The following is a 23186-nucleotide window of genomic DNA, read 5'->3' as shown; positions in this document are numbered from 1 at the left end:
GTGCCGGTCCTCCCCTGACTCTGCTCAGGTGGAAGGCTGTGCTGTCCTTGGGTTCGGGGACACCAGCGCACAACAGAACAGGTAACAGGGCGCATCTGGGGAAAAGGTCCAAAGCACCCCGTACGTGGAATAAACTCCGGTGCTCCCACCCAAGGCGAGGTCTGGGACCCCAGCGTTGAAGGCTAGGGCGGGGAAAGGTGGGCCTGCCGGCCGCGTAGCCGGAGTGCACAAACTTCACGCTGGCCAGGCTCGTCCTCCCCGCCAGGTGCCCAGGCTGCGGGCAAGCCGGACTGTCTCTGTCGCCATCCAGAGGCGCGGCTCAGGCGCGGAACACCTCCGCGTGCCTCCCCTGCCAGTCCCGGGGCCCGCGCGGGGCCCCCGCGGCGCCAGGCACGCGCGTCGGGCGCGCCCCTCGCATTGGTGGCCGGCGCGCGAGCCCGGGCGCGCAGCGACGCCCAGAGCCGCGGGGCCGACGTCCCCGGGCTCGGCGGGCGCGGGCGCGGGCGCGGGCGCGGGCGCGGCGCGGGGCGGGCCGGCGCGGGGCGCAGTGGGCCGGAGCCCGGGCGCGGCGGCGGCGGCGGAGGATGGCGCGCGCGGGGCCCGCACGTGGAGGCCGGCGCGGGGGCGCGGGCAGGGCCGGCTGCTGAGACGCGCTGCTGCCCCCCGCGCGGGCGCCGCGGCTTCAATGGCGCCATCGCCCAGGACCAGCAGCCGGCAAGATGCTACCGCCCTGCCCAGCATGTCCTCAACTTTTTGGGCGTTCATGATCCTGGCCAGCCTGCTCATCGCCTACTGCAGTGAGTACCGCGAGGCCCGGGCCCCGCACGGCCCTTCGGCCCCGGCCCCGGCCCTGGCGGGGCGCCCCGGGGCCGCCCGGAGTCTGCGGAGTTTCGAGCTCGGGGCGCGCCGTCCCCCGGTCCCGGCCGGTCCTCTTCTGGGCCGGAAGGGCGAGAGTCCGCCCGGCCTCTCGGCACTCGGGCACTTTGGGGGCGGGCGCTGCTGCCCGAGCCTCCGTCCCCGAACTCCGGCGCAGGGCCCGGGCGCCAGGCCCCGGGTGGCGCGGCGCGTCCCTACAAGGCGATGCCCGCGGCTGCCCGGCGTGCTGCCGCCGCTCCCGACCCAGGCCAGCGATCCGACCAGAGCCGGGGGCTTGCCGGCCGAGCCGCGCGCTCCGGAGGCGGCGGCAGGTCCGGGGCGGGCGAGCAACACTGCTGAGGATGTCGGCGGAGCGCCCTGCCCAGCGCTTTCCGCCGGCGACACTCCCGCCGGGGACGAAGGGGGACGCGGCAGCCGAGCCTGGAGCGGGGCATCTCGGGCAGGAGCGGGGCTCTGGCTCGATCGCGGGGCTGGGGCTTCTGCTTTCCTGGGAAGCAGGCTCTCCGGCGCTTTCTTAAAAAAAAGAAGTGAGGGCTGGTGTGCCTGGAGAGGACCCGCCGCTGCCGCGGGCATTTCGCGAGTCGTGTCCGGGGACTGAACCGGTGACCCAGCGGGTCTGGCGCGCGGGCCGCGGGCTGGGGGCTGGGGTGGCGCTGGCTTGTGGGTGCCCGGGGCACAGCTGGGGGCTGGGGTGGGTGTGGGGTTCCAAGGGACAGGGAACAGGCTCGGAGTCAGCTAGGGTGAGTGGGGGTGGGCTGTGCTCTGGGCTCGGGCTCTGGGCTGGGTGAATGAGGGGTGGTCGGAGTCCGGGGCACAGCCTGGGGACTGGGGTGGGGGTGGGTGCTCAGTGCTCTGGACACAGATTCGCAGCTGGTTGGGTGGGTAGGGAGTGGTCAGCGTCCAGGGTACAGGCTTGGGCCGGGATGATGCGGGCTGGTCGGCTCCCCCGCCGGCCGCCTGGCTCAGGCTGCTGCCCCTTTCCATCCCGGCGGGAGGAAGGGAACACCTGTCATGGAGAATTGCCATGGGCGCGGGAGGTGATGGAAAAATATGGATTCTTTACAAAAAAAAAAAAAAAAAAAAGGCCAGCGCGGAGGCTCGCTCCCCCGCCGCCCCCTCGCAGCGCGGGGCCTCCTCGCGCCCGCTCCGAGCCTTCTGCCGTCCCCAGAATGAGACTGCAGCGGGCCACGGAGCCCGGGACAGCCCAGCCCGCTGATCGCGAGGGAAACCCGGTGCCAGAGCAGGAATTGTCCTACTTGTTTCAGCCCGGTTGTGCATTTTTCTACAATTGCTGGCGACAGCTGGGGCACCGCGGGCGGAGCGGGCGCTGAGCGGGAATGTCCCCAGCGGGGTCGTACCCCGGGCTATCCAGGCGGGCGCCGCCACCCCGGGTGCACACGGCGCGCCTCTCGGATAGCGCTCGCCGGCCTGGCTGTGGGGAGCGAGGTCTGGGGCTTTGAGCAACGTTTGCGCCCGCTCCCCAGCTCCTCGCGGCCACCTCGGGGGCCTGTGGGCGGCGTTCACCGAGTTCCAGAGCAGAGCCCTAGCGCGGCTTCCTTGATGATATGGAAAGGGTTTATGGCAGATAAACTCCCGCCACACCGACGACCAGCCATTTGAACGCACTTCCTGGTGGCATCAAGGGAGGGGGCTCATTCAGCGGTGTTTGGAGAGGGGACCTTAGGGGCCTGAGCCCCCTGGCTGCAGTCCCTGGCCTGATCTGGTGACAGCGTCCTTGGGGCCAAGGCGAGCACCCGGACAGCAGGCTGGCCAGGAGGCAGCCCTCCAGGTGGGAAAAGAGCAATTGCTAATTGTTGTTAAGTACATGACAACCTGCTGTGTGGCTTCAACACTCCACACCCAGGCAGCGCCCCTGTGCCGGCCTCAAGTTCCCACCTTCTCAGCGTGTGCAGCCTCTGCCCACTCCTCCCCATCGCCACCCGAACTCCAAGGCAGTGTGCTTATGCTCATCCTGACACATCTTCGCAGGTCTGCTGCCTGCTCCAGGGGTCCTCAGGGTATGGTGTCTGGGGCCTGCCATCTGCTCAGACTGGCCACGAACTTGAGGCGCGTCTCACACCATCAGACCCCTTAGGAAGCCTCCCTCAAATTCTGGCAACAGCTCTTCCATCAGGACAAGGACATTTCGTAAAAAATGTCTCATCCAGAATAGCAGAAATCGTTAACAACAGAAGCTTGGGTTAACCACATTTTATGGTTGTTTCCATCTCCATGTAATGGAATAATTGACAATGAGATAACGTTTTCCGACACACCCCGTTACACCAGAAATGCACTTGGAGAAATTAAAACATTTCACTAAAATACAAAATAGTCGTAATAATAATTTATAGCTTGGAACAGCAGTCCTGGAGAAAGAAATACTTTTTTTTTTTCCCAGAATTGATAAAGCAAATGAAATGCAAATGAAACAGTTCCTATGATTTCTGTTCTCTTTTCCAATATCCAAGAATAGTTAGCATCCTTGTTTGTAAATTGTTTCTGTTATCAGTCAGGAGTTTTATTACCCAAAATGTTTTTGTGTTATGGAGCAGATATATTTGTATCGTATTAATTAGGGAAACTGATAAGTATTATACAGGATTCAATTATCCTGCCTGTTAAATCTGTGCGTTTCTCTGCAGCACAGAAGGTGCTCACTTCCTGGCACTGCTCAGAGAGAGCTGGATTATTCCTTGGCCTGCTTTTCAGCTCTGGGGTAGTCCACTGTTCTCAGCCCAGGGAAAGACCTTCCTGCTTTGCAGTCGGCTGAGGTTCATATTTCAGGAGATGGGCTCCACCCTCTGGCTGGAGAAAGAGCTGCAGGCCACCAATTAGGTTAGTTGCTATAGTGACACAGCCTTGTCATTTTCTCCTATTGGGGAAGAATTGCCCGGCAAAGCAGAAAGAGGAAGGGGGCCCTCGATGGCTTTCTTTAAGATGCCTGCTCCATCTTCTGTGTACATGCTGTTGACAGCAGGCCTGGGCGCTTGGTAAAGATTTGACTTGGAGGATGAGAAAGTTGAAACTCCTTCGTTCTGGCCTTGGGAAACCTCTGTCATTGTGGCTTAGAAAGAGCTAATTCAGGTTGTCTCCCCCTTAGCATATCTGAGCAGAGAGGTTGGCCTGGACGTGGTACTCCGATGAAAGAGGACCGCTCTGGGCAACCTTACTGAAGATGTGGTCCGTGCACACTGGCTTACAGCATATTAGCTATAATAACAGAGAGGGAGACAGAGGAAATGATGAGCTCGTGAATGTCTTGCGACACTGAGCCTTGACTTGACACTTGTGTGCGGTGTTTAACTCAGGGACAGAGAACGCCGTGCTCCAGCAAAGATTCCGTGTCCCCTGTGTAGAACAGCTTGGTACACAGACATTCCTGGCATGTAGATGGTGGGAGGAAAGTCTGTATTTTAAAGGACCCGGAGGCTGTGTGGGGAGAGGCGGTGTGTCTATGTTTTTGACGTGGATTTTTGTTCAAATAAATCCCATCAAAATTGAATTGTGTCTTTAAGTTAAATCTCGTGTCCTCGCTGCAACTCGGAGAAGGCATTACAAACAACTTCTGAATTGTTTTTAATCCATTAGGATACTAACTGAGCGTGGGCTCTCTGATGTTGAATTTCCTTATAAATACAATTTATTGCATATTTAGGAGAGATTAGAATATGCCACTTTCCTGCTGTTCAAATTTTATTTCTGGGCTTCTCGAAGAGGTAAAATTGAAAGTACTGGAGGCTTAATTAAGTGATGCCATCCAGAAGTTTCTTTCTCATCTCGGGTTCTTTCTTTTCCTCCTACTGTGTTTTTATTTGGTGAATTTCTGGCGTGAGAAAATGGGCTGTTTCTTTCAACTACATAAAGATAAGTTATCTCTCTTCGTGCAATTTGTATCAGCCGAGGGTCAGCCGAGGGTCAGCGAAAGAGAGATGGTTTTGCCCTCGAAGTGGCGTTCTCCAGTACGGAGACCCCTGGGGGAAGGACTTTGGGGGGTGTCCAGAACAGTGTCCTTCCTGATGACAGCGCTGAGTGATGGTCAGCCAGGCTGACTTGCACTCCGCTCTCCCCTCGCCCAGTCCCATGCCTCCTCCTTCCCCTGAGATACCTCCAGGAGGGTCCACTCCCCTCCAGCGTCCCGTCCCACCAGTGAGGCCCCAGGACAGATAACCACAGAAGGGGGCTTCGTGCAACCGCTCAGCTTAATGGGTCTCCCAGCTGAATTCTGCCCTGGTATTCCCCGCTTGGGACCTGCCACTCGACATCCACGGAATGAAATATGTAGATCAACTTTTGTGGCATGAAGTATTTTCAGGTGACTTTTATGGGCGTAATTATGGGAAAATGTTATGATAATGTGGCACTAGAAAAGGGAAGAAAAGCAAAACATTAAAATCCCCCTTCCTTTATATAGCTTTGCAGCTGCGCTGGTTTAGAAGGGCTCATTTTTGCATTAAAATGTGATGCTGTGGAGTTAATGACCTCTACACAATGCCACCTGTCACCGAGAGCACCGTGGGTGACGGCCGAGTGATAGGGAGGAGACTGACAAGGGAGACCCGGCTCAAGATCTCCTGTGTGAGGGGCTGGGAGGCTGGAGAGAGAGCTGAGGAGGAGAGGCCCGTATGTCTGGTGGGTTTTATCTATTTGGGGGAGTTGTCACTGGCTGCCCTCTCGGGGTCCTGGGTTGGCACTCCAGGCTGATGGAGTCTGGCGGTGTCCCTTGCTAAAAGCTGCCTTGCACGCCATTCATGGACCCTCTGAGCTGGAGTTTGGGGGCGCCAGGGTTGCCCCCTGCTCCTGTGGCTTCTGTGAGGGCCCTCGGGCTATCCTGGAGGCCATGGAGGCCTGGCTGGAGCCCCCTACAGCCACTGGCTCCAGCGCTGGCCTGCTCCTCTCTCCCCTTCCCTCTCCCCTCCGCGCTTTTTCCAGATCTGGGCGGGGATGCGCTCACTAAAACTCCCGGCAGGCAGCACACGCTGTCTAGATGGCCAGGCTTTCTCGAAACGGCCGAGCAGCTGGCAGCAGATCTGGGCGACTGTTCTCGTCTCTCCTTCACCCAGGCAAACGTGGTGGAGGCTCAGGGAGGCTTTGTAATGTTTACTTGTTTATTAAAGTGGCTGGCAGGAGTCGACGGTGGAATCACTTTTGTCTCTAACTAGGTGAGCGGGACTCCTCTGGAATGCCCTGGTCCTCGTGGCTCGTGGGAGGCCCAGTTCCAACTTTGCGTGCAGCGACATCCTCCAGGCGGGCGGGTCTGGGCCTGGTGGGACGGTGGCTCCTAGGGAGTCTCCTTGGAGAGGCCTCACTCATCTCCCAGAGCTCCCGCCCGCCCATCCCTGGTGCACCACCTGCCGTGGGGTCAGCCTTCCCTGTGGAGGGACCAGCCTTGGTGGGGCCCTACCTGGGGAGCTGGCTTTCTTTCCAAGTCTGTTGAATGAGCAGGAGCAGTGGAGAGCCAGCCCCAGGCGTCTTGGAAGGCAGGCCTCCAGCTTATTCATGTGATTAGGAATTAGGGAGTGCTGGGGACAGAGAAATGGGCAAGAAGATGGCCTTCCTTCGCTTCCAGCAGTGAGCAGATTGTCAGCACAAAGCGAAGGCACTAGAGGAGGGGACGCACAGCCTGGCCAGGCACCATGTTCTGGTTGGTTCTTTGCCCTCTTTGGTCGCAGCCTGCCCCAACCTCAGAATGGCTGGCACCTCCCTGGGGTGGCAGGCTGCAGCCAGGGTCCGGCCCTGAATCCCCCTTCCATCCCTGGAGCCTTCCCTTTCCCAGCCTGGCCTTCCCAGGGCCCCTGCATTGCCCCTGCACTGTCCCTGTGCCCAGCCTGCCTGTGAGTCCTTCTCCAAACTCATCTTGCCGTCCCCCACGTGTCTCTTCACCGCCATAACCTGAGGCCCTCTTGGATACATCAGCATCGTCCTCAGTGGGCCCTCTGCCTCCAGGCTGGCCGCACTGAGCCCCCCACCCGTGGCTCCCCTCAGAATGAAGCTCTGCACTGGTCCTCTACTCCCCCTTGCTCACTGTCTGCCCCCGCTCACATCACTCAGGGCCTCACAAAGCTGGATCTTTCCTGCCCGGTGGGACTCTCTATCCCTCTGTCCTGGCCTGGCAGAGTCCAACCCCGAGGCCTCCATCACAGGGCCTCCCCTCATAGGAAGGTGGTGTCTGTGCATTCTCAGCTGCACACCCCGGTCTGTCTTACCGTGACATTCCACTGACTGCCAGGGCCCCTTCACCGTAACGCTCCATAGCGCCACTGAATGCACGTGGGACCATGAGCTGGCCTGGTCCTGGGGCTGTCCCCGCAGAGCCAGAGAACCCCTCCTCCAGGACGCCTGTCCTGAACACACTGCCTAGTCTCCTTCTCCAGTCTCTGCGGGATGCCCGCTGTCGGGGCTCACTTCTTGCCTCCCTTTTAGGCTCTGAGCTCTGGGGGGTGGCTTACTGCCCCAGGGGGTGGACTGCCTGATTCTCTGAGCAAACACTCATTGATCCGTTGCCTGGAACAGTGGGCTGTGACTGGAGGGGAGCTGTAGGTCTGGGGGTGGGGCTAAAGAGTGGGCGTGGCCCAAGGTCTGGGGCTGTGGCCGGAGAGAGGTCCCCTGAAAAATGAAGGAGTTGGGGGATCCCCAAGGATCAATCTGGTTCTAACACTGTCTGATTGAAAAGGAAAAAAAAGAAGAATGTGTGGCATCCCAGTGAAACGCACACTATTTTGTAAAGCTTCCTTGGCAGGACTTTCCCGCTGTGGAGTGGAAAACCCGTCAAACTCCCTCCTTTGGTCAGCTCCTACTGCGAAACCTGCCCTGTCCTCATTCTCCTTGAGCACTTTCTTTCTCCCAAGATCCCTCCCTTCAGGGTTCCTCCCCTCAGCACCTTGGACGTTTGGGGCCCAGTTACTCTTTGGGGTGGGGCGGTTCTGGGCGCTGTGGGGTGTTGGGCAGCATCCCTGGTCCCCCCCACTTGATGCCAGGAGCCCCCCAACACACAGTGTGACAACCAACGATGTCTCCAGACCTTGCTGTGTGGCCCCCATTGGAACCCCTGCTTTAGTGTGTGGGTCTCCAGTCAACTCGCTTGCACTGGCATTTCCTGGTCTCCTGGGGCTCAGTGCCAACGGGGTAACAACCCTACCACCCTTTCTGTAGCTGAATGGCCGGCCCGGGGATGGAGGACATTTAGAGATGTCACCCCAGCGGGCACAGGGTCCCAGCCCGGCTTCCCCTGACTTCCCCTCTCTACCCAGACGGCACTCCGGGCTCTTCCAGCCGCACCCGACTGTCTGAGCAGGCGGAAAGGCTGCTGCTGGAGAGGAAGGTGTCTCTGCGCCTCCACGCACTCCTGTCTTCCAGAGCTGGGAACCGGCGCTGGGTTCCCCAGTTGCTTGCAGTCTCTTCTCTGCGTCTTCATCCCTCCATATCTCACGTGTGACTGTGCAGCCGATGGTGTAAAGCCATTTAGAGGCCACCTCCGCCCACCCTCCTTGTGAGCTGGGACTTTGGCGCTCCCAGCGCCATCTTCCTCTCTTCTTTTGAGGGTGAAAACAGACGTTCCCTCCCTGGTCCACACGCCGTCCGTGGGGCGGGGACGGGGAAGTCACATAGAGCAAGTGTATGGGCTGTGCTGCTGTGTGTGTGGGTGCAGCCTGTGAAGGTGCACGTTCTCATATGTCAGACGGCACTCCTGCAAACGTGTGTGCACACACACACACACACACACACACACACATGCGGGGCTCCCTGCAGCTGCAGACTCAGCCTGCACATTGCTTTCCACTCTCAGACTCGGTGTCTTAAGGCAAACTCACCCCCCCCGCAAAAGTCAGGAATCCACGAGCCCCCCTGTGCGGTAAGAGGTGGGGTGGTTCGTGATTGACTAATCCTAAAGACTTTCCTCACCAGTCAGTTCTTAACTGGCGTGGCCCGGTGGCTTCCTCTGCTGATGGAGGCCCCGCAGTGGGGGTGGAACAGGACAGAATCCAGGGCTCCCCCACTGTGCCGGCTGCTTCCACTGCCCCGTCCTCTGAGAGTCGTCTCTGTGTTTTTGTGCACACACGTGTGTACACACCACAGACACGCATCCTACACCTCCCCTCTTTGGGCCTCGGTTTCTCCACCTGAAGTTGATGGTGCTAATCGTCCTGCCAGGCCTGAGATTTTATGACGATGAGGGTGGAGCTGGGTCTCCTAGGTCTGCAGGGCTCCGGACTCGCGGTCCCAGGATCCCGCGCCGAGGCCACAGGCTGCAGTGCAGGCTCCCGGGGCCTGAGCCCCTCCCCATCCCTGTGACACCAGGTCACAGTGACAGCTGTTTGCTTTTTGCTCCAGCTCCGAGGGTGGAAGGACCAGTGGGATTTCACTGCAGTTCACACTGTGAAGTTAGAACATGGCTGGACAAAGACCTCCAGTGTGCGGGTCCGGCGGCTCACCTGGAGCCTGTGAGCTCGGCTGGGACTGACAGCCGGTGCCCGAGAACACAGCCTGTGACCTCCTCGGGACACGGGGACCCTCCTCACCGTGCAGGGACTGTGGGACAGGCAGGCCCCGGCAGATTTGCTGCTGCGCGCCCTCCCGATGGCTGAGTCTGAGACAAACCCTGTGAAAACACACCCTGATGCTTAGCAGGTGTGTCGTGACGGCTCCTCCCATGACAACGTTGCTAATTGAGAAGTGACTCATCCGGGATCCAGCTCGTAGTAACACTGGGGGCTGTCTTCCACCTCCCTGTGGTCCCTTCCCTGGGCGACATCCCTCTGTGTCCCAGAACCCAGCCTGCCACAGCCACCTCGGGGCTCCCGCCATGCAGATGGGGCTGGGGGACACAGGAGGTGGGCCTAGGCCGGTGGTTCTGCCCAAGGGGTGGCTGGTGCCTGGTGTGTTTGCTGTTCGTCCTGGAAAGAGTGAAGGAGGAGGATAACTGGGGGCGTGGGCTTGGGGTCCCAGCAGGGGAACAGCCCAGAAGGTCCAGCTTCACGGTCCCGTCCCAAAGGCCTCTTCCTTAGGTGGCAGCGTCACTCTGACCCTGTCACCTCCGCCCAGGGCTCCCTGGCTGCAGACCAGCCAGCCCTGCCCTCCCGGGGTTTCCGGCCCTGCCTCCCTTGCCAGCCCCTGTGGGTCACACTGCGTCCTTGCACTCACCCTCTGGACCCTCTGAGCTCTGTCTGACACCAGCCGCCTGCCAGCCTGCAGCTCCCTGCCTGGGGTGCTCTGCCCCACCACCGTGAGCACTCCTCGTCCTTGCAGGACTCGGCTCACATTCTGGAGGGGTGAATCACTGTGGAGGAAGTGCGTGGATTGGTTAGAAAGGAGCCTTCCGTGCTGGGCACCATGGCCCTGAGCCTGTCCTCCTGGCCTGGAGTGTGCCAGGCCCGGCTCCTGCACCAGCTGTGAGAAACCCTAAGCCTGTTCACCTTGCAGCTCTCCCTCCATGTTTCTGCACTTGTACTCAGTTCCAGCACCCTTGATACAAGATCCAGCAGCTGGATGTGCTCAGTGGATGCTGCTGGAATAAAGAATGCCCTGGCTGCCTGAAGGCCCTTCTGGTCCAGGCTCGTCTCTCAAGGGAAAGGGGTGCATAGTAGTGTCCAGGGAGAAGTGGGACAGGAGTGGGGGTCCAGATGGGACAGCTGCTACTTAGAGTACTGAACTCTGCTGATGTCGCTGTTTGGCCCCTGGGCGGACCATCTCGGGGACAGGAGGTGTCCAGTGGCAGGAAGGTTGTGGGGCAGCCCTTCTCAGGGTCCGGGGTGGGGAGTGTACAGGCACAGGGCTGTGGCTGGAGAGGGGTGGATGCCATCAGCACATCAGAGGTGCAGATAAGCACTTGCTGTGTGAAGGAGGCCCTCTCCCTCCCGACCCGGGAGGCCTCACAGGCCCAGGAAAACCTAATGGGGTGGCCAGCGGAGCCCGACTGGTCCCTGGGCTGCACATCGTGAGTGGTGTCCTCAGGTGGGGCATGTCGTGGCCCTGGATGGGGCAGCGGGAGCCCAGGCAGAGCCGGGAGCTACGAGGGCCTCCCTTCTCTGCCCCAGAGGCCCCGGTGTGAGCTGGAGGAGGCCTGGGCCAGGGGGTGAGTGCGGCCCCCTCTCTCGGCCCCTCTCTGTGGCCCCAGGGCTGTGCATCTCACCACCATTCCTTGTGGTCGTGGTCGTGTTGTGCTGCCGTCCACGTGTGGGCCTCTCCGGGGCAGGGTGACGGTACATTCATCAATCGTCCATGCCCCCCAGCACAGCACCCCGGGTCTACTGACGGCTCCGGAATGGCTTTCCGAGAGAACGGGCAGAATGGAGCTGCTGCAGAGGTGGAGGGTAACCAGGGCCCTGAACTTTCCAGGACACCCCCCCCCGGCCCCCGTCCATCCCACCTGGACCTACCTGCCTTGTCTTCGTGTCTTAAACTTCAAGCGAGAGGGGCCAGTTCATACCGCCAGGGCGGGCTCTCCCCGTGTCCGTGCTGGCTGCCCGTGCTGGGCCGGCTTCTCCCTATCTCTGCTCCCGGGGTTTCACCTGATGTTTAGGAAAATCCATACTGTATCAGGCCTATGACGTCTGAGTTTACTTGCCTGTTTTTAAATCCACTGGATAACGAGAGGATGGAGGAGTCTTCCTGACCCGGCCGACCTGATGGTAACAAGCCCGCCTGGAGCGGTACTGAGGTCGACGGTCTCCTGTTAACAGACGTGGGATGACTTGGGGAGAGAAACGCGTCCGCTGTCTTTTCAAGATCTGACGTGCATTTGATTTTACTGAAAGTTGAGGAAAGTTGTTCTAAATCATGCCCATGGCCTGAAGCCTTGTGTTTCCTTTTTGAGGGGATTCGAGCAGTTCTCCAGACCACTTTCATGTTACAGTTTTTTCACAGTTAAAATGCTAATGCCTCAGAAGCTGTCTTCAATGCCGCTGGACTCGCAGGAGTGGGCTCTCTTTTGAAAAGACACTTAGGCTCTGTTTTTAAGTTATTTTTCTCCTGTAATATTCTGTTACCTGAGAGCACTTCCCGAATATAGCTAAACACCATTAATGGGTCGTGTAGGACAAGTATTAATTAATTGAGCTAATTTATGTTCCTTGGCTGCCGCACCTCAGTGGCTAAAGGATGCTGGCCACGAAGCCACGCAGGGTCCTTCCCTGCATTTCCATGTAGACAATTGTGTCTCTTCTTCCCTGGCTCATTTTGGAGGGCTCTGCCAGTGGAAGGAATGAGCTGTGTGGGGAGACAGAGCTTGTTGCTCTGTGCTGTGTGTTGGAGGACCCATCACATCCCATGAGCTCGTCCATGTTTGTAGGCTGGAGAGGGCTCGCCTCCAGCACGTCTGCCCAGAAAGCCGGGGCTTCTGGAGGAAACTCTCAGCTTCCCCCGGGAGGGTCAACTGGGGAATGGGGGTGCACAGGGTTTGTTGGTTGAACCCATGGGAGTTATGAAAATACTGCAGTGCCGGGGGTGCAGGGAACCACTGAGCTGTAGACCTCTGGTGTTCTGGTCGACCCCAACCACGTGGATTCCTCCAAAGTTCTCAACACCCAGACTCCCAGCAGACGTGTGTTAATGAACTTGTGATGGTTTCTGAGCCCCACCGCTGTGAGATGGTAACTCCCCAAACTAAGAGCAGAACTCATCGCCTGAAGCACTGGGGACACTGGAAGTGGGCAGCCGAGGGCTTCTGAAGTCTGTCTCAGGCCGTTTACGTTTGTGAGACACGGCCATGGTCACTTTACAAACCATGCACCTTTTTAAAAAGACTTCGTTTTCATCACAATTAGTGTTGTGTTGTAAATAGAAATGTGTTTGCCGAATGTGGTTGGTGGTGGGTCTGTTTTTGCTTCCATCTTCATCTTGAGGTTCCAGGGTGAAAGGGAGGCAGTTTCTCAAGACAGGAGCAGCAGGAGGCCCACACAGTGCCGCCAGGTGGCTGCTGGCCGCCCCCGGCTCTGAAGCCCCGTGCCTGCGAAGATGGTGCGTCAGCAGCATTCACTGCTGTCCTCGAGGAGACTGTGGAAGAAGCTCAGATCACCATCCCTCTCTCAGGCGGTCATGATTTCTGTCTGTTACACCTGGAAAGTGGCCAGGACACCCGGAGACAAGGGGTCTCTCCACTCAACATGCCAACACCACCCACTGTGACCTGGAGGGTATGGGGCAATGAGTAGGCTTGAGGAGACCGGGATCCCCCAGAGAAATGGCTGCTGGCACTCCACAAGCCAGGCCTGGAGCTGTCCTCACCGCGTCATCGACTGGACTTGACCCCGAAACCTGGGACCCAGTTTGCTCGCTCTCCATTCTTGGGGCCAGCGATGGGGCGGGGCCACCTCAGAGGAAGAAAGGAGCGAGATTCAGCACCATCAAGCAGATGTGCCATAGACAAGAAAGAATCTCTTGTGGGAGTGTGCAGTGAGCTAGCAAGTTCCGTGGAGTGGGCCAGGCCACCTGTGACTGAGGAGGCTCAGCACAGCCTTGTCCTGCCCGTGAGGCCGTGGCCCGGTGAGGTGAGCTCACCAGCGGGGGACGGGGCTCCGAGGTGGACGTGGCCCCCAGCTCCCGCTCACTGAGCTGCAGGCAGGACCTGTGCAGGCTGGGTGGGTACTCCCTTCTGCCCCCACCTTGAGCTGGTCTAGAAGTGCAGTCACACCGGGGGCAGACAGGGCAGGCACCCCGGCAGCAGACACCGTCCTGTGTCTCGTCTGTGCTTCTGGATCCTCTCAGGGCCTGGGCAGCAGGACCGGTGATGCTCGCAGGGTCAGGAGGTCCCCAAGGTCTCTCTGCGCAGCCAGGAGGAGGGACAGGGGCTCCGTGGGAGTCTGTGAAGCAGAGGGTGAAAAGTGGCTCTGAGGTCTTGGGTGTCATCTACAGTCCCCGTGGTCATGCCCATTTGCACTGTGGAACCATCTCTTTCTGTGGCATTATGTTTTGGATTTCTTACCATGCAAAGCAGTGACTTGGGGCAGACATGACTCAGCTTCAGTCCCCCTGAGACGCCCCCGCCCAGCCATGGCGTTCCTGGGGTGCCTGGAGATGGGGAGGCTGCAAGGGGACTCGTCCCTGAGTTGGAGGAGCCGGTGACGCCAGGGAGATGCAGCTTTGCACTTGGTGTAACCAGAGCCTTTGCTGGTCCAATTTCTGCCTGGAGCAGCTGTGCTCAGCACGTCGTCCTCCTGTGACTCTGGGGGACGCAGTGCAGAAGGTTCAGGAGCTGACCTGGCAGTCCAGGATAGCTCCTGCTGGCCAGGGCCCTGAAAGCTCTCCCTGGGGCTTCACCGACCTCGGACTTGGCGTCCTGTGGCCTGACCTTTTCTGAGCATCCCTGTGTGTCAGCAAGGCCCCTGTTACCTGTGCTCACCAGGAAGGTATCACCGTCTCCATTCAAGAGGAGGAGACTTGAGCTCTTCCAGAAAGGCGGGCCCTCTGGTCCTTCCTCTTGCAGGCTGTGTAGGTCTGGCATTTACCCTGGGCCGTGAGCCTCCTGGAGGCTGGGACCGAGGCTTTTCCATCATCGTATTTTCCACATATGCTAGGTCAAATGATTGGTTGCCACTGTCAGTCATTTGCAGTTATGTATGAATGAGGCTCTGATGCTGATTTGTCTGACCAGCAGTGATGTGGAGATAGGGTCCCACCCTGTTTGACCCTGGCTTTGAAGACCAGCTATAGTGTGTGGAGGGGCCTTTAGCAACTTCCAATCCACTAACTTTGCAGGAGGAGACTGTGCTCATCCACGGTCCACAGGGGTCCTTGTGGTCACCTCCTTGTCTTTTGGTTCCAGCTGTAGCCCAGACTAAGACTGTTTGCCCCAGGGTCTCCTCCTGGGGCTCCTCACACTCCCTTTCCACCCAGAGCCCTCGCCCAGTCCCGGAATCCTGCCTCCTTGGGCTCCGCTCCAGGGTCAGATTCATGGCCGATTCCCACACTCTTGGGGCTTTGGTGACAGAGGCTGGCTCTGATGCCCAGAGGGACACGTGTGGCCACCCCACCAGGGCTCTGAGAACCCTGACGCCAGGTTTGTCCACGCAGTCCAGCTTCCCCAGCCCACATGGCAGTTGTTGGAAAGGTGTGCACTGGCATCGCTGGCCCCTTAGCTACGATCCTCGTGGATCTGCATCGAGCAAGTGCCAGGCTCCATGTCCATTTGTTCCTTGCATTCTCACGACAATCCTCAGAAGTGGATGCCTTCTTTATCCTCATCTCAGAGGAAAATGAGGCTCAGGGAAGGTAAGGGATGCACCCAGGGTCCCTTGGCGGCTGGCGGCAGTGTGGGACCTTAATCCCCGAGCCTGTGCTCCTGAGCCCAGAGGCTCAGACCCTGGAGCTTCTTGTTCTCTGGGTTCTGGGTGGTCGCCTGTGAATGTGCTGGACGGGAGGTTCTGCACTGGGAAGCACACGTGGCCCTCGGGTGAGCCATCAACAAATCCTCTGAGCATCTTCCTGGGGCCAAGATGGGACACATCGCTGAGGGGTCCAACGTGGAACCTTCTTCTGGGGCCCCAGCCTGGTCACCTGAGGGACTTAGAAGGCTCGGAGGGACCCCTGTGATGGGACTTGAGGCTCACTTTGGGGGCAGGTGGGGGCGGCCTGGGCCACCCTTCTGAGAGCGGCAGGCGGCTCTCTGACTCCGGGGTCTCAACAAGTTGGGAGGAGCCACCGATCGCATCTCTGCCACTTCCAAGTTAAGTTTCAAAGATTTTATTTATTTATTTTTTCCCCCAAAGCCCCAGCAGATAGTTGTATGTCATAGCTGCACATCCTTCTAGTTGCTGTATGTGGGACGTGGCCTCAGCATGGCCGGAGAAGCGGTGCGTTGGTGCATGCCCGGGATCCGAACCCGGGCCGCCAGCAGCGGAGCACGTGCACTTAACCGCTAAGCCACCGGGCCGGCCCCCAAGTTAAGTTTCAATCGCAGTTTTTAAAAAGGAAAGAAGAGGGCTCAGTGAGGTGCCCATTAGGATCGACTGTTTCTCAGAATATGCTGGACCCTCCTCTGACAACTCCCCCAGCTGCCATCTCCCTGCGACAAAGGAAGATGAACTAGCCCTGGGTGCTCTCACCTGGCTTTCTACCTGGCCACAGAGACTCCTCCCCCTTGGCTCAGTGCTGCCACGTCCCCCAGCCCGTGAGGGAGCCCCTCTCCAAGTGTCTGGGCACCCACAAACCCCCCCTCCCTCCTGCCCCAGACGCTCTCTGTGGAGCCAGCTCCCACGTTTGGGGAGTGCCGTGGGGGCAGGAGGGAGGGTTGGGGCCCTGCCCCACTGTCTCCACCCGGGAACACCCGGCACCTGCTCACAGTGTGGCCTCGGGGTCAGAACCCGTGAGAGGAGCTGGTGGGGCCTGGACATTATCATCATGAGGAGCACGCGGTGGGGCTCACCCCTGGCTTTTCCTCCAGTCATACAAACGCTCCTCAGCTGCCATGGCCAACATCGTTCCTCGCACCTGCCTCCCCGTCAGACCAGAGCCCTGGATGGAAATGGCCGGACCAGGGTCCCTAGGGTCCCAGGGCCAGACCTGGAGTGCAGACCCCCTTCCCCGGGACCCGGCCCTCCCCATGTGTGCAAACACATGCACTGAGGGTGAAGCACGGGGAGACGGAACTCCAGCGGGCGACCAGGGGACCTCTAGGCGAGAATATTGTACAAATAACTCCAGGGGAGGTAGAGTGAGCCCATACTTCTGTTTTGAAGCCACAGCAGTAAGCACACCTGTGCGGTTAGTGCCCAAATGACCAGGTCGTGGGAAGGCGCGGCCACAGAGGGTCCTTCCTGGCAAAGCGAGTCGGGGTCCCTGCCTCCTGGTAGGAGCAGCAGGGGAGCCTTTGAGGAGGGCTGACCAGGGCGACCGTGGACGTGCCCCAACCTGGGAGCAGACTGGGGGCCTCCCGGGGAGGGGAGGGTGGCCAAGGCTGGTGCTGCGGGGGGCCCGAGCTGGGGGCCATGGACTGGGAGCAAACCCGCCCCCTGCCCCCCAGGAGGGCCTTGCTCCCTGGATGCCCTGGCTGGGCACCCCCACTGGAGATCGCAGAGCCTTTAAAGCCCCGTAATACGTGACATCATTGCTCCTTCTTTTTCCCTCTAGTTATACAATACAGGTTTGTTGTAGAAAGTGTGGAAGTAGTGCAAGTCACACAGAGGAAAGTAACAACCACGTGCTCCTCTGGCCGGGAGGTCGCCTGGTCGCCCGCTGGAGTCCGTCTCCCCGCGCTTCACCCTCGGTGCATGTGTTTGCACACAGTTAGATCATACCAGTTTGCAAACATTCTTCTAATCCATCCGAGTGGAGGAGCCTCCTCCCAGCGCAGGGGCCTCCTGCGGCAGAAGCTCCCGCAGCCGCACAGGAGGGGAAGAGGGGACTCCGCTGGGTGTGCGTCCTTCATTCCTCGAGTTGGGTTAGTCCAGTCCTGCTCATTTCCCTCAGGTGGGTGGGTGGGCAGGGGCAGGGCCCGGCACCTTCCTGTGTGGCATTTGGGACGAATCTGTCAGGCTTTGTCGGGTTTAGTGTTTGGGAAGAAAGGCCCGGGGTGGCGCAGACTCCTGGCTGAGTCTGGTGCGGCTGAGGGAGAGAGCACACAATTTCAGGGGGCTGAGCGCGTCACCGCCCCGGCTTCACCAGGAATGGAGCAGATACAGGTGGTGAGGGCGAGGAAGTGGCCGAGCTTGTTTCTGAGCCTGAACACAGCCCGGTGGCTTTTCCCAATGTTCCCAAGTGTGCCTCGGCAGGGAAGTGCCCTGCACAGGGGAGGGCTCCCCGAATCTTGCAGACCACAGTAGGGATCAGAATTTAGCTGGTAGGTGGGCCAAGGGTCTGTACTGGGGTGACTTAAGGGGACTTGGGGCCTCCCACACCTCCCCTCGTGCCCGAGCCTCCTCTGACCTCCCAGGCGTGGAGCTCCCTGTGCAGGGTGACCGTGGGCATCATACCCCATCTCCCATTGACCTGTCTACCCGTAGGTTGGTCACACGTCATTCACCTTTGGGACTGAACTGATTGCTTCTGGAATGCCCGGATGCTCGGGGATCCATCTGTCCACACAAAAGTCCATAGCCCTTGCAGAGAGGACATCTCTTGAGCCACTGCTGGGGGCCAGGCAGGTGCCAGGCACTCCACATCCTTCACCACATTGAATCCTCCCAGTGGGAGGTGGGCAATAAGGTCTCCTTTTCATGGAAAAAGAAACTGAGGGTCTCAGAGGCCCACAGTGGCTCCCTGTCTTACCCAAGTGTGTTGAGGCTGGGATTTGGACACACATCTGCCAGACTCCTGGGTTCTGAATCTTGTTATTAAATGGTGTGAAATGCCTCCTGCCCCACGGGGGTGTGGAGCAGGTTGGTCACTGGCTGGCCATCACAACACAGAGAGCACTGCCACTGGCCGCAGTGATATCTCTCCACCGACCAGTGATAAGAGTCCACCCGAGGGCAGCCTGGCAGCGTTGGCAGTGGGTACCACCGTCTGCAGAATTGTCACCGTAAATGTCATGCCCTGTGCAGGCCGGCGCTGCTTTCTGTGGGTTGGTGCCCCGAGACTGACATCAGGCTCAGAAAAGCAGTGATACTCATGGTTGTGGTTGCTTACCGTGGAAGGACAGAGATTTAAATCAGCAAAGGGGAGAGACGCATGGAGACAAGTCCAGGAGAGACCAGGCACCAGCTCCAGGTGTCCCTTCCCCATGGAGTTGCACCCACAGCCCTCGATTCTCCCAGCGAGGATGTGAGACAACGTGCGTGGAGTGTGCCTGGGATGGCAGCTCACCGAGCCCTGGTGTCCACGGGGGTCGTCACATGGGCCTGGCACACCCACCATGGCGCTTGACCTCAGCTGCCCAGACCCCAACCAGGGGTCCCCGGAGCTCATATTGTCGGCGTAAACCATCCGCGTTTGTGCCATGTGGCCCAAGGCCTCAGGCACACAAAACGCCATCTCAGGCAGGACGTTTCCAGGGCTGGGAGCTCAGCTGCAAAGAGCCAGTCAGGGTTAGTCCTGGAGGTGGGCCTTTCTGGGGATGTGTGGGGTTTGCACAGCCCAGGCCCGTGAGTTCACCCTTCTCCAGCCCCCACAGTGCAGCATGGAGCCCTGGGCTGCTGGCCTGGCAGACAACAGCATTGCACCCCTCTCTGCGGCCCCACCCCGGTGTGCCCCTTGTCTCCACGACTTTGTACATCCTGCTGTGACCCCAGGAACAGAAGTGACCTTCCGTGGAGGCAGAACAGAGGGTATCGTGAGATTCATGCAGCCTCAGAGAAGGAAGCCTCCTTCCATTCAGGGATGTGGCTTCCGAAACCCTGTCCTAAAATCCTGTCCTCTATAGAGAATGTGGGCTCCCCCAAATCCTTCCGGAAGTGCCCGTCCGGGGAGAACGGGACCTCTGTGTGTTCCTTTACAGTCATTCCATTGTGCACAGAAAACACAATATGTCCACCTTGGAGGGTCTTCCCAGGCCATGAATTGCATATTCTGAGACCACAAAGGGGTGAAGGGCAGAAGGAGGGGAAGGAGCTGTGGATCCCCACACCACTGCTCACTAGCAGTGACCCAGAGCAGGTCTCCTTGCCAGCTTGTTCTCATCTGTAGAACCAGGGTGGCCCCGTGGTGCCCTCCCCGGGGGTAAAGGGAATGATGTGTGTCCCCAAGGCCTAGGACAATACATCTGTCCGGTTAAACATAAATAAGGGACAGTCTTTCCCTAGGGTCCACCCTTCTCCACCTGGGGACAGGTAGGGCCCCTGGACACCAGCGATGAAGCAAGGGGCGCCCCTTGCAGAGGCTTAATGTCCCGTGAACTCCTCAGGTGCTGGGCACGGGAGGGCCGGACACAGCCGTCACCGCAGCACATGACTCTGTACCGGGGTCCATTCCACAAGTGATTCAGGGCTACAGGGGACGTACCCACCTGCCCCCAACATAGTTGTGGGCCCCTGAGAGGGTCTGGGTGGCGAATGGCGAGGAGATGGCCCTGCAGGCCCCTCAGGCAGCTCACTCTGTGGGGTGGGGTGGGGTTATGCATGCGTGGAGCCTGGGGGTGGGGTGGGGAGGAAGGCCTGGTCCCTCCCCCAGAGGCCCGTGTCCGCCCCACCCGGGGCCAGCGCCTGGGAGAGACCCCACCACCCGAAGAGGCCTTGAGAAGTCCTCCCAGCATGGTGGCATCCACCAGGTGCTTGATTCCTTTGAAGGAGCTGTGAGGAACTTTCTGGAATATGTTCACTTGTCTGTAACCCTCGTGTCCAACCAGTGGAATCTCTGGTTTTGCCCGGCCTCAGAAACGGCGCATTTCCCCATACATGGCCAATTCAGAGGAGGGGGTGCGTGGTGGGCTCCCCAAAGACAGGACAGGTTGTCTCCTCGGGGTGGGGGTGATGAGGAGCACGAGAGGGTGGTGAACCCCGACTGCAGCTGTGGGGTGAGCACCCAGGAAGCCTACGGCCAGGAGGCAAAGGTGGGGGCCAGCAAGAAGTGTTTGGAGCGTCAGGAGTCCTGCCTAAGGGCTGTCGGGGTGGAGGGCGGCCCATAGCTCCCCGCCCCCGCTCCAGGCCCCCCTAAGGCCGGAGTGACCGCTGCTCCATCATTAGAGCTTCCTTGTTGGGGTCTCAGCCCCGGTCCCCCACACACCAGCTTCCTGGGCTGGCTGGCTTCCCGTGTCCAGACAGGGCCTGGCGGGGCCATGTGTCCAGAGACGAGTGTGTTTGTCCGGCTCCGAGCCCACGACCCGTTTGTCTCTCCCTCAGTTGCTGTCTGTGTGGACCCGCTGCGTCCAGGGTGAGGCTACAGCTCAGGGAGGAAGGGCCGGAGGCCGTGTTAACCTTATCTCCACAGAGGAGGAGCCCGAGGCTGGGAGAGGGGGGCGCTTGCCCAGGGTCCCCCAGAAAGCAGGTGAGGGTCCTGCCGGACCAGGGCTGCCTGTGGACGTGTGTGTTCAGGGGGCACACCCCGGGCCAGCCACGTGTGCTGGCGCAGGGTCGGGGGCTGGAGATGGAAGGGGTACAGTCAGACGGGCAGGTTTCCCATCTGAGAAATGGGTCGGAGGAGAGAAGATGGTGGGCGTGGGGGCTCAGGGGACAGACCGCCTGAGCGGGCACGGGTCGGCCTCCCGGGTGGACGTCTGGGTGTGCCCACAGTCCCCAGGACCCATGGGCTTCCCCCAGCCCTGGCTCCACGGTTCATGTTTTGCACCAGTTCAGTAGTTATTGTTTTTGAGACAAAATTGCGGTTAGCGATTATAGCTTTAAGAATTAAATTTAAGAACAAACCTTTATTTGGCAACATTAGATTTCAGGTTTGAGAGAAAATAAGCAGTGGGATTCTACCATGAACTGCTTTTAGAGCAGTTCTGTATCCTAGTCTTGCTCCAGCCCCTGTGAAATTTGGTGGAAGGCCCCCTCCTCCAGGAAGCTCCCCTGGATCCCGCCCCCACCGTGCTCTGAGCTCCCTGAGGGCAGGAACTCTGCATGCTCTGCTCTGCACCCCGTGGCCTGAGGCCCGCGGCCTCTGTGGTTGAGGCGGATGGGGATGAGCGCAGATGCTGAGACTGACTACTCCGCTGTTTCCTGACGCTGCCCGAGCAGGCGGAGGTCCGGGCATTACACAGATTTTACTGACTTCCTTCCAGTGCACAGAAGCACTTGGGGGCTTAAAGAGAGGACGTTAGTTGTTTGCAAAAGTCCCTCCTTTGGGACCGCTGCTTCCGTGACGTGAGTGGAGGGGTGAACCCAGGTGTGTCCTGGCCCCCAGGGGCACTACCGTCACCTGTTGGGATGTGCTTGTCTGGTGACACCAGCAACTGTAGGGTTGGCCAAGACCCTAAAATACACGGCCCAGCGCTGGTCTGTGCTCCGCCGGGGGGTGGGAGTGCAGAGCCCCTGGGAGCCAGGGGCCCAGGGGACGGCCCTGGAGGGGCTGAGCGGGTCCGCGGGCGGCCGTGGGCCTTGTGCTGTGATGGGTTGTGACTGGGCCGTCTCCCCCGCGCCCCCATCACTCCTCCTCGTGCTTTTGTTTTATGCACGGCCAGGAGTGAGGGAGCTGTCTGTCACCTGCAGGCGGGGAAGCTGGCCTGGCCTGGCCTCCGAAGGGAAGTCCACGTGGCAGGGCCGGCCTCTTAGGCTCCTGCTCCTCAGACAGGGGGTCAGACACTGTGGGTGGGAAGAGTGAGTGTCCTCCTCCGTGGTGCCTGGGTGAGGTGCCAGGAAAGGGCGGCACCCCTGCAGCTCTCTTCACACTGCGAGGCTTGTCCTCCCGGAGAGGCAGGTTACGAAGACCCGGGCACCTTCCGAAAATGTCCTCAGTCAGCAGCACTCCCAGGTCTGCAGAAAATCCATTTCTCAATTTCGATTTTACCAAATGCACTTGCTGAGACCAAGTCAAAACTTGGTGCTTCCCCCAGGAACGGAGAGGGCTCTGCAAGCCCCCTTTGCTCTGCCGGGCCGACCCAGGATCTCCTAACAGGTCATTCCTGAGGTCGGCCCCTCAAAGGCCCCTGTCTCTGGGTGTCAGAAACAGCTCTTCGTTGGTGGAATCCTTACAGGCCTGTGGGTGGTGACAGCTCCTTCCCGTGCAGGGACAGCCACGAGTGACTTGCTGGGAGGGAGGGAAGCCTGCTTCTGAAGGGATCGTCTCCTCAAGTTGAGGCCACTGTCTGGTGGGCTCCCCTGACCGGTTTCAGTGCCGCACGGTGCTCAGTGTGGGGAGAGATGCATCGCTGGGCGGGCCCAGGCCGAGGCTGGTGATGATGGTGATGGATTCCCAGGGCACAGTGGGGCAGTGGCAGCGAGGATCAACCCCAGGGATGGTGGCCACGGCACAGGCTGTGACTTGGGGAAGGTGGCCCGGCCCCACACCCCCACTTCTACGTGCGTCTGCGTCTGTGTGGCCCAGGGCGTCCTGCTGGGCCCGGCCACAAGTTGACCGAAGCTCTCCTTCCCTTGGCTCCCTCTTCGTGTCACTGCCACACTCCAGTCAGGAAATGACCCCTTTCTGCTCAGCTCACAGAGACAAGTGGTCATTTTAAAGAGAGACTTTAACAAAAAACTAAAGGAAAATCACAAAGTCGGAAAGGAGTACAATTCCAAAATATAGACAGGACTGTGGACCGTGGGCAGGTGTGCGTGCGTTGGTGTGTGTGTGTCTGCGTGTGTGTGTCTGGGTGTGTGTTTCTGTGTGTCTGTGTGCATGCGTGCATGCGTGCATGCATGTGCATTAATTCTAACATAACCACTCTCAACATACTTCTTCCCGGGCAGCGGGTTGTTCATGCTCAGAGGGCTTCCTGGAGGAAGAAGAGGGCATGACTTGTCTGATCTTTGGAGTCGGCAGCCTCGTCCTGCCCTCTCCTTGGG

At 59.4% G+C, this 23186-nt stretch overlaps 1 protein-coding gene across 2 annotated transcripts in view; it reads left to right on the top strand.

Annotated features, from left to right (window-relative positions):
- Positions 1 to 619: 619 nt before the first annotated feature.
- Positions 620 to 23186, top strand: part of TAFA5 (TAFA chemokine like family member 5) — a 266659-nt gene continuing 244092 nt past the window's right edge. For both annotated transcript variants that reach the window (XM_014793298.2, XM_087448727.1), the window contains exon 1: positions 620 to 797. In XM_014793298.2, the coding sequence (XP_014648784.1) occupies positions 686 to 797 (112 nt within the window). In that variant the 5' untranslated portion in view covers positions 620 to 685. The remainder of the gene's footprint in view (positions 798 to 23186) is intronic.

The sequence above is a fragment of the Ceratotherium simum genome, chromosome 25, assembly GCF_057802395.1.
Source record: "Ceratotherium simum simum isolate JZ-2026a chromosome 25, ASM5780239v1, whole genome shotgun sequence".
Classification (NCBI taxonomy): Eukaryota; Metazoa; Chordata; class Mammalia; order Perissodactyla; family Rhinocerotidae; genus Ceratotherium; species Ceratotherium simum.
The sequence above is the reverse complement of the archived record's forward strand: the minus strand, read 5'-3'. Positions and strand labels throughout refer to the sequence as shown.